The 13,424-nt window shown below is 38.0% G+C and overlaps 2 protein-coding genes across 5 annotated transcripts in view; one reads left to right on the plus strand and one right to left on the minus strand.

Annotated features, from left to right (window-relative positions):
- The first annotated feature begins 1,368 nt into the window (after positions 1-1,368).
- LOC122076126 (probable glutamate carboxypeptidase LAMP1) lies at positions 1,369-9,718 on the plus strand. 2 transcript variants are annotated; one of them, XM_042641419.1, is made up of 12 exons: positions 1,369-2,461; positions 2,828-2,895; positions 3,707-3,788; positions 3,906-3,998; positions 4,907-5,059; positions 5,378-5,446; positions 5,666-5,753; positions 8,049-8,132; positions 8,380-8,468; positions 8,862-8,978; positions 9,066-9,212; positions 9,406-9,718. In XM_042641419.1, exons 1-12 carry the CDS (start codon positions 1,406-1,408, stop codon positions 9,586-9,588), a joined length of 2,229 nt encoding a protein of 742 aa, XP_042497353.1. In that variant the 5' UTR covers positions 1,369-1,405; the 3' UTR covers positions 9,589-9,718. The 2 variants fall into 2 exon arrangements, 1 of the variants encoding a protein (XP_042497353.1); XR_006139444.1 differs by lacking the exons at positions 9,066-9,212; positions 9,406-9,718 and having other exon boundaries at positions 8,292-8,468.
- A 2,910-nt stretch (positions 9,719-12,628) lies between these two features.
- LOC122076878 (homeobox protein 12-like) overlaps positions 12,629-13,424 on the minus strand; it is a 7,449-nt gene continuing 6,653 nt past the window's right edge. For all 3 annotated transcript variants that reach the window (XM_042642485.1, XM_042642486.1, XM_042642487.1), the window contains one exon: positions 12,629-13,090. In XM_042642485.1, the coding sequence (XP_042498419.1) occupies positions 12,809-13,090 (282 nt within the window). In that variant the 3' untranslated portion in view covers positions 12,629-12,808. The remainder of the gene's footprint in view (positions 13,091-13,424) is intronic.

Genomic DNA, 13,424 nt, shown 5'->3' on the forward strand with positions numbered 1-13,424 from the left:
TTTGTTTTATTTATTCATTGTCAAAAAAAGAAAATCAAATTTAAGAGTACACCTAAAATTTTTTATTGAGGAAGAGGGTTCCTTGAATAGCCCCTGCACGAGCGAATGAGCCAATGTATATGCATGAAAGCATCAATATGGATAGAATTTTCACCTTTCATAAAGGGTGAGATGATCATTTCGCCCTTTGTATCTAGCCAAAGGGGCCACACCGTTTTTTCAAGCTACTTTTTAGGGGTAATTGTTAGGCTACTGGCCCTGCACTAGCACACCAATGGAGTGTGCAGGATAAACACAACCTGACCACCTTTTTTATTTGAAAAAAAGAATGCTACCTCCTGCCTCTTGGTGTGTACTTACATTTTGTGCTGCCCGACTCTGAAGATGTTCGTGCACATCCTCCCATCGGTTGCTTCGGCTAGTGTGTACCTATATCGGGAAGTAGGGCTCCTAGTTCATACAGTCTTACTTTTAGTGAAAACAAGGACAAATTTTAGGTTCAAAAATGACCCTTAGATCATAGACATAGGGACATGCAATGACCATCGTGCCCCTCTTGGGTAGGGGTGTCAAACAATGCAATTTTGGTTATTCGGTTCGGTTTATATTTTGATATGTTAAAACTAAAATTGCACCAGATAAGAATAAGGTGAAATCGGAATCATTTTCATCTGATTTCGGTTTTAGCAGTTTTTAATCTGTTTTTGTTATTCGATTCACAACCAGTTTACATGGGGTTAATTAGTGTCATTTTCGAAAATGGTTTGCATCCTACAACTAGTGTGAATCCTACATATATTAAATTTCATAAAGAGTTAAGACAATATACATTTATTTTGCCAAGGACGATATACTTTCTATCTAAAAGACTACACATATGATAACTAATTAACTATGATCCTAGAAGTTAGAAAATCAAGAAGTGTGATTGTGTGAAAATGAAGTTCCCTTCTTGGTTAGTCCTTTGCTTTTTTTTTTTTTTTTTTTTTTTTTTCTTCCTTTTTCTCGTAGAGACCCATTGAAATTCAAAATACTTTAAGTCTTTAATACTAGGTGCCGGTTAACCATTGAATTTCTAGTTTGATTCGATTTTAAATTAGAATTATGACTTACAAAACCAAAATCAGATCAATTTACTACGATACGATTTGATCATTTATAACCAATCGATTTCGTTATACTAAACGGTTTCAATTATATATTGACACCTTTACTCATGGGGCGCATCCAGGCACAACAGAAAAATCGGATACATGAAAACGAGCTCAGAAAAAACACACGTTAAACAAGCTCATAAAGCAGCACACATATAGAGTCTCTCTCTCTCTCTCTCTCTCTCTCTCTCTCTCTCTCATTGTTATCCAAAATCCAAAAAAAAAAAACAGATATAAGCACAAGAAAGCCCATGGGTGGGTGTTCTCCTTCACAGAACGAAGAACCCTTCCTGAATCTTGACAAAAAATCCATGCTCAAGAGCAGCACCACCACCGGCGGAGGATGCGCCGCCACCTGCAACACCATCCTCGTAGTCATATCTATCTTCGTCTCCATTATCGTCCTCACCACCTATCCCACTCCCAAGTCGACCTATCACAACCTCTACACGTCCCTCCCCTTCTCCGACAACACCTCCATCTCACAAAACCTCTTCAGCCTCACCCGCCGACCCCACGTCGCCGGCACCCAAGCCAACGCCGATACAGCTGCCTACGTCCTCTCCACTCTCTCTTCCTACACCGTTCCCTCTCATATCACTTCCTACCAAGTATCTCTCACTTACCCAATCTCCCGCATCCTCACTCTGACACGCCCATCCCCGGACGATACGTCTACCATCAAATTCGATCTCCGACAGGAAATATACACCGGCGACCCCTACTCCGACGTGGCCGGCGAAGTCCTTCCCACCTTCCACGCCTACGCCAAGTCAGGGACCGTAGCGGGACAGGTGATATACGTTAACTATGGCCGCGTGGAGGATTACGACACCTTGAAAGCGATGGGTGTCAACGTTTCCGGCAGTATCGCCTTGGCAAGGTACGGCCAAATATTCCGCGGCGATATCGTACGGCACGCCTACGACGCCGGTGCCGTTGCCGTCGTTGTGTTCACGGATACCAAGGATTATGGCGGTGGAGGAGGTGAGGGTTCGAAATGGTTTCCAGATGACAAGTGGATGCCACCAAGTGGCGTTCAGGTAGGGACGGTGTATGGTGGGACCGGAGATCCGACGACACCTGGGTGGACTAGCACCAGTGACTGTGAGAGGCTCTCTGTTGATGAAGTGGAGATGCGTGGGGAGCTCCCCTTGATACCGTCACTACCAGTGTCGGCAGCTGATGGTGATGCAATCATTAGGTCCATTGGTGGACAAGTAGCCGGCGATGATTGGCAGGGTGGCATTAACGCTCCGGTTTACAGGGTTGGTCCTGGCCCCGGCTTCCTCAATCTCAGCTACACTGTAAGTGATAAGAGTTCTGAGACCCTAAAGCTTCTAGTTCTTCTGGTTCATTGTTTGTTTCCTCTGATTGCTACGTTGAAAGAAAGTTTTGGGGCCTTTAAAGCTTGTTGTTATGGGTAATGAAATGTTCTGTTTAATGTCTATCTTTGTCTATATTTTTTATTGGTAGTAGTAAATTATCACAGTGATCTTTGGATTATTAGGTTGAATATCAATATTTTGTTGAATTGGTTGATGGGTACTTGATTTGATCTTCAGATGTTTGATTGGTAGTAGTAAACAATCAGCTGTGATATCTTCAGCTGGATTGGTTGAATATCAATATTTTGTTGAATTGTGTTGATGGGTAATTGATTTGATCTTCAGGGAACTCAAGTCGTAGCTACAATCCAAAATGTATTTGGTGTTATTGAAGGATCGGAAGAGCCTGACCGGTATGCTTTGAATGCAAGTTTTATGAATTCAAGTTTTTTGATTCTTTCCATAACTTTGTCATGAACCAAGTAATCAACTTCATTTAGCAAAAAAAGAAAAAAAGGCTGTGCCCAATGCATGAGGCTTCCACTATTGTGGGGTATGGGGAGGGTCATAATGTACGCAACCTTACCCTTACTTCGTGAAGAGGCTGTTTCCTGACTTTATTTACCTTGAGGCTGTTTCCTGACTTCATTTACCTATCCAATTAATTATATGAAAAGCTAGCTACCTAATGGTTGTGTCATTGGACCATACAGGATTCATTTAGCTGTTTTGGGTATAGCTGGATATCTAGTTTTAATGTTCATTTTTAGTTCTTAAAGTCACTGAAGAACTGATTTAAATATAGCTTGCTTTTATTTCATGAATTATTTTGTAACTTGGTAATGTACCGCCATAGGTCCACTATTGTTTCAAATCTTGAGAAAAAAGCAGGAAGCAAAATGTAGAGTTTTGGGATGTTGAACTTTAAATTCTTAACTCAGGAAGCCACTGAAAGATGGACCAGATGGATCGCGGTAATGAATGATAATCTCTTTTAGTTGAGATCTCATCTAACAACCATCTTCTATTGTTACCTGTAACTTATATTAATTAAGCTTTCTGCACTCATATAGAAAAGCTTACTGTTGTGAATAATAAGAAATAATTGATTGCACAATGCCACTATTAAAGAAGCAGTGGTCAGAGAAATATTCCTAACTTTTTGCTAACACAATTTATGTTTTATTCAATTCTAATTATATTTTATATTGTAATTATGTGTAGATTTGTTCTACTTGGTAACCATCGCGATGCTTGGACATTTGGCGCAGTTGATCCGAACAGTGGGACTGCAGCACTACTAGAGGTTACTTGGGATAGAAAAGCTTTCATTCTCTTCTAAATTGATTCACCATGTCCAAACCTAAAATGAACAAAATATTTCAGTGGTAATTCTAGTGCTTGTATTCTTTGGTGCCTGTAGGTTGCTAGAAGGCTTGGGAAGCTGAAGAAAAGAGGGTGGAGGCCAAGGCGAACGATTATATTTTGCAATTGGGATGCTGAGGAGTATGGCCTGGTATCTTTCTCACACTCCATCCCTTGACCACCTAGACTCATGCCATACCCTTAAAAAAAAGGGCATACCTAGTACATGAGGCTCCCGCCACTGCGGGATCTGGGGAGGGTTATAATGTACACAGCAACATTTGGTAACTCAATACTCTAATTCTAAGAATGATGCCAACCGAACAGGGCTGCATCCGTAATTGGAAGTTCAGTCACACAAGGGAAAGAGAAGAACACCCGCTACGCGAAACTTAATAAGTTAATCTTATTCTTAGAGGAATACGAGCCAAACTTGCCTACATGTATTATCAGTGTTCTGCATCACAATGTGACAAGAACAGAACAGATAGTTCAGTTGAAACATTGGCAGGCCTCATAACCAAACATCTGTTTTCCTCATCTCCTCTTAAGGTTAAAACACTAGCTGGGTGTCCTGCCCATCTGGCTTGTATTTCTTATCATATTATTAGTTTTGAGTCCTTAATTAATGATATTTAATTTGTAGCTACTACAACTATTGCGGTATCTTCTTTTTTCATAACATTTTCACGTATATCTGTCTCTTATTGTTTTCTCCTATTATAAGTATTAAAAAAATATATTTACATATACTTAATATGGTATATCTTTTATGATCAATTTGTTTACTCGTGCAACATTTATTGTATGCCTTCCTACAAAAAATTTCCCCAATCTTTACAACCGAACCTCCTTCTCATAATTCTTCTTCATGATCTCATTCCAAAACTATACATTTTATTTTATTTTTCATTAATAAGATAACAGTAATAGCGATAGCTTAATAACTAATGGCTTTCGTATTCATCAATTCCATGTTTCCTAAAATATGAGTTATTAGAGAGTCAAATCATATATAGGAGCATGTGGTCCTCTTGTAACCAATCCGGCCTTTTGCAGGTAGGATCAACAGAATGGGTTGAAGAGAACAGAGAAATGCTAGCTTCAAGGGTTGTCGCTTATTTGAATGTAGACTGTGCAGTCTCTGGGGCAGGATTCCATGCCTCTGCAACTCCTCAGCTTGACGAACTACTCAAACAAGCTGCTCAAAAGGTCTAACAGCGGTGATGTATATGTACTAGTTATTACGATATATGGTGAAAATATGTAAAAGTAGAGGTGATGGCCAAAAAAAAAAAAGGGTAGATAAAATAAGCAATGGGAACAAAATCATTCACAACTAACAGCAGCAACCTGAGTAGGGGATGCAATATCATTGACAAATTTCAAACAAGTAGTTGCTGATGTTGATGTTGTACAAGAAGGAAAGCTTTTTATTTTGGTTGTTTCCATTGTTGTTGAAAATATCTAGGTTACTTTGATTACTAGTTTCTCCTTGATCCTACTTAACAAAGCTCATGGTTTTTGAAGGTTCAAGATCCAGATAACTCCTCGCAAACAATGTATGATTCATGGATCAGCTCTAATGATTCCTCCAAGGTGGTTCCTGATATCAAATTTCAACCTTTATGTGATATTATATTAATACATGCCTTTCAAGTACAAACAACATCATCTTAATTAAATGAAAGGAAATGTCCAATATTCCACATTTCTTTAATTTATGTTCGCTAAATGACCATATTATCAATGAATCTGTTTAAGTTGTTACATAGAAGTGGAAACAATTGATGAGTAACAATTCTTCTCACTTTGAAGATTGGGAGGCTAGGAGGCGGGGGTTCAGATTATGCGCCTTTTGTTCAACATATTGGAGTTCCATCTGTTGACATGTTCTATGGAGGAGGTATGATCATTTGCTTTTGCAAACTTCAGTTTATATATAAACTATAAGATGCTTCTTATAATGAGATGCTTGCCAACCACAGAGCACAAATTTACTTTGTTGAGAAAATAAGGAAAGGGAGTAGAATAGGGAAAGCCCTTGTGCAGAGAATAAACACAACCAAAGTAAACCCGTGAAAATTTTAAGAGAGGTATCAATGAAGGCCTCAGAAGTTAGATGATGAATGCCAACAAAGTATTGGTAAATTTTCTTCTTTGATTGTGTTCCATAGATCGATAAGAAACTAGCTCAAAATCTTGCCAACCCACCCCCCAACCCCCAACCCCACAAGAAAAAGAAAAGAAGAAGAAGAAGCGACACACTTAGTTGTTTTTTCATATCCGGTGATGGTACATTATTTTTGCTGTGACTGCACGGTGCAAAAGTTTCAATCACCTCAACAGTTTTTTCAATGCATAAGCTCTTTTGAGTCGTATAGAAATTGAACTACCATCCATCTGTATTCATCTTTAGAGACCAATTTAATTACTCAAACTACGTATTTTGTGTTTGAGGTCCTTCCCCCCTCTTCTTAGGCTCTCTTTGGTATCATTTTATTTTTTTATTTTTTCCTATTAACAAAAATCATTAATGAAAACCATTTTTAGACATTAGAACATAATAGAGTAGGGAATGAGAAATGGTTTGGTATACCTATGTGTAGAATAATTGTTTGAAGAAATGGTCACAAATTATAAATTCCCATATATAGTGTAAGTGGTGGGTGAAGAAACTCCCTCTTCATCCATCTTCCTTCCCAAATCATAAGTTGTCAAAACCGTAAATCCATAATAGAGTTTCTGTTTTAATCCACCCCCCACCCTGGCACAATTTTGTTGAGGATCAGATAGCAATTGGAAACTGCCTTGTTTTTGTGGGTGGTAATGGAGCTGTCCGATCACAAGGTGATGTTGCATACGGTGCTGATTTAGAGGTACACCATTAAAGTTAAGGATTGTCCAATCAACCAGGATCAATCTACACTGGGCCTTTCTTTGATGAAGTGGAGAGGTGATCTGGCACTGGGGCTAATCTGCAGTCTCAGTTCTCAATTGGACGGAATTCTAAGATGGCTGTTCATGTTCGATTGAACAACAAACTCATTATGTCTTGCTTTCTAAATAATGTTTCGATTATTCAATATGAACGCCTTTCAATTCTTAGATTTATGTTATTTGGCGTGACGCAGATGGAAAACGAACTTTCAATCTGCATAGATGGAGTCGACCTGATCCGATATAGAGAATTGACAGAACAATGAACAAGTTCTGCCTCTGAGATCAAATCGAAACCTCCATTTCTCCTCTGTCCGATTCCAAATGCCAACTGTTGGACTGGAAGGCAGGGGCAGGGGAAGGGTGGGGGTAGGGTGGAGGGGGGGAGGTGTGGTGGGTTAGGTTGCAGCAGGGTGTATGGGTGGGTGGGGTTGCAGGAAGAAGAAGATGAGAGTGCGGTGGAGTTGCATGAAGAATAAGAAGGAGAAGTGGTGGATGGGGTTGCAGGAGGAAGAAGGAGGAGGAGGAGCAGGAGAAGCATGAGGAGGGTGCCTTTCTAATTAAAAGAGGAAATGATGCTCATATGGTCCTACCCTTAGATTTTGAGACTTATGAGCACATGCTCATTTAAGTCTCTGCATAAATAACCGAAACTGATTTTTTGCCAAAACACATAAATGGGTCAAGACCTATTTGTGGTTTTGTGTTTTTTCAAAAAAAAGTTAAATAGAAACAAGTTTTTTTAATGTTACCAAATGCAACAAAAAATGTTTTTGTGAGCAAACATCAAAAATAAAATGATACCAAAGAGAGCTTTTGAATGCTCATTAAATGCCTTATTCCTATATTTTTTCTAAGCAATATTCATTTAGCAGTGTTATTTAAATTCATTATTCAGTTCTGCACTATGTATGTCTAAAGGTCCTCGGTACTCAACAAAGAACTCCATAAAACATGGTAAAAGATTTTTCGGAAACATACATAATGTTACTTTCTCATTATTAGAGCAGTCTTTTTGAAAGAAAAATTCCAAGTAACCCTAAATCATGTGTTTAATGCCATTTTAATCTTTTAGTTCTGTTACTTGACATAGAAAAGGAAAAAAAAGGAAATCTCTCCTCCTTTCCTCCCTTCCATCACTTCTGACTTTTACCATGTATAGAAGCTTTTAAAGTAGTGGTGAAAACATATGTTCTTAGATAAATGTACTGACTTTTAAGGATTTCACATCAATATGCTCTTCAATGTTTTTCTTTTGCAGGATACGCAGTCTACCACTCAATGTATGATGACTTTATATGGATGAAGAAATTTGGTGACCCAATGTTCCATAGGCATGTAGCAGGTATTTCTTCTATTTCTGATTCACAAACTTTGGTAACTGTCTATCTGAATCATTATTCAGTCTTTCACACTTCTCTAGGATAAGAAACATTGAATTTGATTTTATCTGTGAGGAAAGTTCGTAGTGCTTACCTTCTTTTCTTTTCATATATTTGAACAGCACAACAAAGTTTAAAGCCGTTTGCTTCAAACAGGGTCCCAGCTGGATCTGGTTTCTTTCTTATACTGTTTCTTTCCCTTATAAACAGTGGCCAGCATTTGGGGACTTGTTGCTCTTAAGCTTGCAGATGAGGAAATCCTGCCTTTTAATTATGTTTCTTATGCACAGGACCTTCAGGTATGTCGACGACATTTACATATTCTCACTTGTCAGTTGTCGTAAATGCCTCTTTTTTATGCTTGTCTTTGTGTATTCTACTTGCATAGATTTAATGCACATACGCAAAAGACAAATTTCTATCTCATGTAACATGCACCAAGGTTCCTACTTGCAAATCTTCACCGCTCCACTTCAGAGCTGTGCAAGATGCTTGTAAGAAAAACACTTAGGCTGTGTATCCTACGCATTCTCGGATTAGAATCTGGCTCTAGAATGCATTCTAAAGCGAGAAAATAGAGAAGAACTGGGTTTCAGAATGCATTCTAGACCCAGAATCTATTCCAAGAATGCATAGCAAACACACCTTTAGTTTTTAATGAAAATGCATTTCATGAGGAGTCTGAATTACAGGCAAGCACGAAAGAATTTGAAGATGAAGTTGCAAGTATGGGTATAAGTCTCATTCCCCTGTACAGTTCCATTGAAAAGCTCAAGAAATCTGCCATCAAAATAAACCAACAGATAAAGGTATTGCATTGATTTCTATAACTCATGATTGTCTATGACCTGTGGTTCAGGTAGTACACGTTATCTAATGTATTGATCATGATTCAGGTAATAGAGGAAAGTAGGTTTTGGCTATCATCATTGTGGAAAAAAGACCGCATGGAAGTGAGGGAGCTGAATGACAGGTTTCTGATGGCAGAACGAGCATTTACAGACCGAGATGGACTCCTTGGGAGGTCATGGTATAAGCATTTGGTAAGTTTCCTTCACTTGCATATTAGAGTTCTTCAAATAATCTTATAGGTTTTAACTTGTTCCTCTTTTTTCCCTCCCCCCCTCTCTTTTATTGTTGGCTCAGACCATGGAGCCCTTGTGTCTGAATCGATAGATATTCTGATACTGTGGTTAAAGTGACTAAAACTTGTACTATTATTTTGATTATTTTCAGATTTACGGGCCATCAAAACATGATGATTATGGATCAAAATCATTCCCTGGGATAGATGACGCGATCGAGAAAGCAAAGATCTTGAACACTCCAGAGTCATGGCATTCTGTACAACATGAAATTTGGAGGGTTGCTAGAGTTGTCACAGATGCATCCCTAGTCCTTAGTGGTAAATTAACTTGAAAGTGTGCATGTAGGTGATGTAATTACAAAGAGAGAATAGATCAGTGAAACATGCAAAATCTAATTAGAAGATGGAAGTCTTGTCAATCATGTATAATGTAATCTCTCTTTTTTATTTTACCAAAATAAAAATCTAACTAGAAGATGGGATTACCTTTGCTTCAGTGGGGTTATCTTCTTGATGAATAAAATGCTGATCCCAATATCCATATTGTCCTTTTTTGGAGACTAAAAAGGAGAATTGTTCAATCAAAATATTTTCTCTGCCTCAATCATATTATTATTGTGTGCTATTATTGTGAAAAATGATCGGAAAATAACAGTCCCCATCTCGAATATTTTAAAAAATTATTAAACAAAAAGGAAACCCAAAAGCTTTTATTTTGTGTCTATACACTTTGGGAAAAGGATGAATATGCTAGCGGGTTACCCAGGAATAAGGTATGCTAGCATTTTTTGATCATTAGATCAGATAGGTTAAATCTAAGCCACTGATGAATTAGTACATTCGTATATCCAACTTAAATATGATAGATATATTGTATTTACCAAATACCTGACATTTGCCTATCTACCTATCCATAATAAAGTTTGTTTTTATTACCGTCGCCGTCTTCTTCTTCACAGCCGGCGGAGAACAGATTTGGGGCTTTCTTGGACGAAAATCAAAATGGACGTTTTCGACGGGGACGAGGTGGGGCTGGTGCGACGATGTCGGATTTGTTATTCGGAGGTGTGAAATAGTGGAATGGTGGAGCATGGAAGAGAGGGACGGGCATGCTTTATACAATTATCTGTCCATTTCAGACGACTATAGCTTGGACCTAAATTATAGCTGAACAAAAGCACAATAGAAGACAACCTGAACAGGCCTACCATGTCGGTAATCTAACTTGTTCACTTAGGCCTCAAAAGTAGCTAGAAAAACCTCCATTGACTCGGATTAATAATCTCAGATAGTTCATGATCTTGTGCTTGAGCTGAGTTCAATCTCAATCAATCTCCTTAAATTTAAGGCTCTGTGATCCCTGCAACACTATTGAATCAATAATACTTCAAATTTAATGCTGTCAAAGCGTGCTCAGAAAAGTGGGCCAACTATATAGATAAATTTATAAAAGAGAAAAAAGACCCATTCTCTCAAGGTTTGCAAAATTCAAGGTTTTGATGGCAGTCTCACTTCTCATCAAATCCCTCTATCATCTCCCTCTCTTCTTTCTCGTAGCAAAGGCATTCTTGGAGGATCTGCCAATCTTTGGAGGGTTTGTTGGTGGTAATGGTGGTGGCAGTGGTTTTCCCGGTTTCATTGGTTTCAATGCAAGAAGGCAAGGAGGTAATAGGGGTGGCAACACCCATATACTGTAGACAATAAGGATTCTACTGTTCGAGCATCATTGATCAACCCCTCAACAATCTAGATTCATTTCTATAGGAACAAAAATTCCACCGATTCAATTGATCAGTGATACTAGGAAGGATATAACAAGAACAATGGTAAACATTAGCAAACAGATCAAGCAAGACATATTTCCACTTTTATTTTATATATGTGAATAATATGGAAGTATAATTGAAGTAAATATAGATAGAATAAGAATAAGACACCATATTTTTCATTAATTTAAATTTATTTGGATTTTAAGTTCTAGATTTTTTTTTTCTCCCCATTAAATCACTGATGCACCACAGCAATTGCATCTATTTAGGCAACTAAAAGAATTATAGAAATGAGTTCAAATGGAAGAAAAAAAATTTTGTTGGTAAACAAATCCCAATTTGATGATATTACTTATAAAATCCTGCTCTATAATCTACTTTCTTGGCCATTACTTATCAAGTCCTGTTCTATAATCTTATTTGATCTTATAGCTCAAAAAATCTTGTACCATGATATTTCTGCTACTAAAATTGTACTCTATAATGCTCCCAGTCTTTGTTGTTTAGCCAGTCGATCCATTGCTTAGCTTGCCATCGAAACAAGTAGCACCAGGATGATTAGTGAAACAAAAATATTTGTACAAACCAATGAAGTAAACCCATCTCCAACTGTCAGCCATAATATTTGATGTTCATAAACATCACAACTTAGGGCCCCAGAAACGCCAGAACATAAATTTCCGTTTCTAAAAACAGAAACAGAATTGAAAGTATTTGATAAGTCATGTTTCTAAAAGTCGATAGTAACCAGCGAAAGAATGGCCACGAGTCGTTTTAAAAAACGGCAAAACAAATCCTCACCTAAGTCGTTTCTTGAACCATAAATAGGTAGAAATTTCAATTTCTATTTCTAAAAATAAATGAAAAGAAACAATTTTATCAAACACTTTTTATTCCATTTCTGGACGTAGAAATTGCAAAAACTCGTTTCTTAAAACATTATCAAACGGGCCCTTAACCAAGCCTTTTACAGCAGCTATAAAATGAAAGCTCAATGTCATACGTATAAACATATACAAAGCAGACCAATGAAAAGGTATAAAAATGGGATCAGTAAGTGATACTATTACTACCCCAAACCTAGCGCAAGACTTGATCCCATAAATATTGACCGAAAATCACATATTATCCAAGTAAATCCATTATATATTATATGTAAAATACAAAATAAAGAACCCCAACACTAACTCTAAGCGGGTAGCTGAGTTGGCAAGGAACCTTCGCCTTTAGAAGCGTGTGGTTTAGTTTGACTCCTCTTACCTCCTTAAGGCCACCTCAAACCATCACTCCGTTTGAGTTTGAATAGTCCTCATTCAACCCCAGCATGACCCAATTCATGCAGTTGTCGAATCAATATGGACCCACGGGAATAATCAAACTGAAGGCTTGGATATTCATCTTTAGTGAAAAGAAATTAATCCCAAAAGGATGTGCCATGATGGCAGGAAATACTCAAAACATGTATGCCCGAGTTATGCTTGCATTCTGGTTGTTGCTAATACCTACCTCCTTTTCTCAGGCTAGAGCTTATTGCCCGGGTTCTGTTGCCACCTAAGCCTGCAATCTGCGTCAGTCTCGTAATTAGGTTGGTTGATCGATCATCAAACCAGAATGCCAATTATGCATTTACAAACCAAGCAAGAATAAACACAACTTCAAAGCTACAGATGATTCAGAACTCAAAAAAGACATAAGCCAGTTAAATGAAATTACGATACAAACTCTCTTTGAAACAGAAAAAATCATGAGAACTTAAGCAGGACCAAATAGTTTGATTCACATTTCAGTTTTCGTTGTTCTGCTCTTCATGCACCTCATATTCCTCATCATCATCATCATCATCATCGTCGTCGTCAACATCATCAATCTCTTCATCATATATTCTGCTCCTTGTTAACTTGTACAGCTCACCCTTTCCATCGTCCTCGCCCACAAATTCCAGCCCATATTTGGTATTCCTGTGCTTCACTAGAAGCCATCGAAGTAGCCGATCTTCCTTATTCAGGTACTGTAGCTCTTTGTTGAAGTTTGGTGTAGCCATCATTGTCATCTGCATCAGTTGACCCTGCTCAAAGTTCAACAGTTTCAGAAATGCATAATTGAATCATGTATATAGGACAATAATCAATGGAAAACTCACATTTTCAAAAAGCTGTGCTTGGATTGGATCATCGGAGTCCAAGCAACTGGATAATTAACTCTTTCCATAAATGAAAAATTATACATTAATTAATAAAAAATATTCTCTTCAAAATTTCCACTTCAAGCTTCTTAATTTAGAGTTATTTCATTGCAGTATATTTTCTGTCAGAATAATACAGCTGGTTCAAAGTGCTAGCCCTCTCTCTCTCCAGACTAAGATGTCCCCTTGTACTCCCCCCCCCCCCCCCCCCCCCCCC

This window comes from Macadamia integrifolia, chromosome 4 (assembly GCF_013358625.1).
Source record: "Macadamia integrifolia cultivar HAES 741 chromosome 4, SCU_Mint_v3, whole genome shotgun sequence".
Lineage (NCBI taxonomy): Eukaryota > Viridiplantae > Streptophyta > Magnoliopsida > Proteales > Proteaceae > Macadamia > Macadamia integrifolia.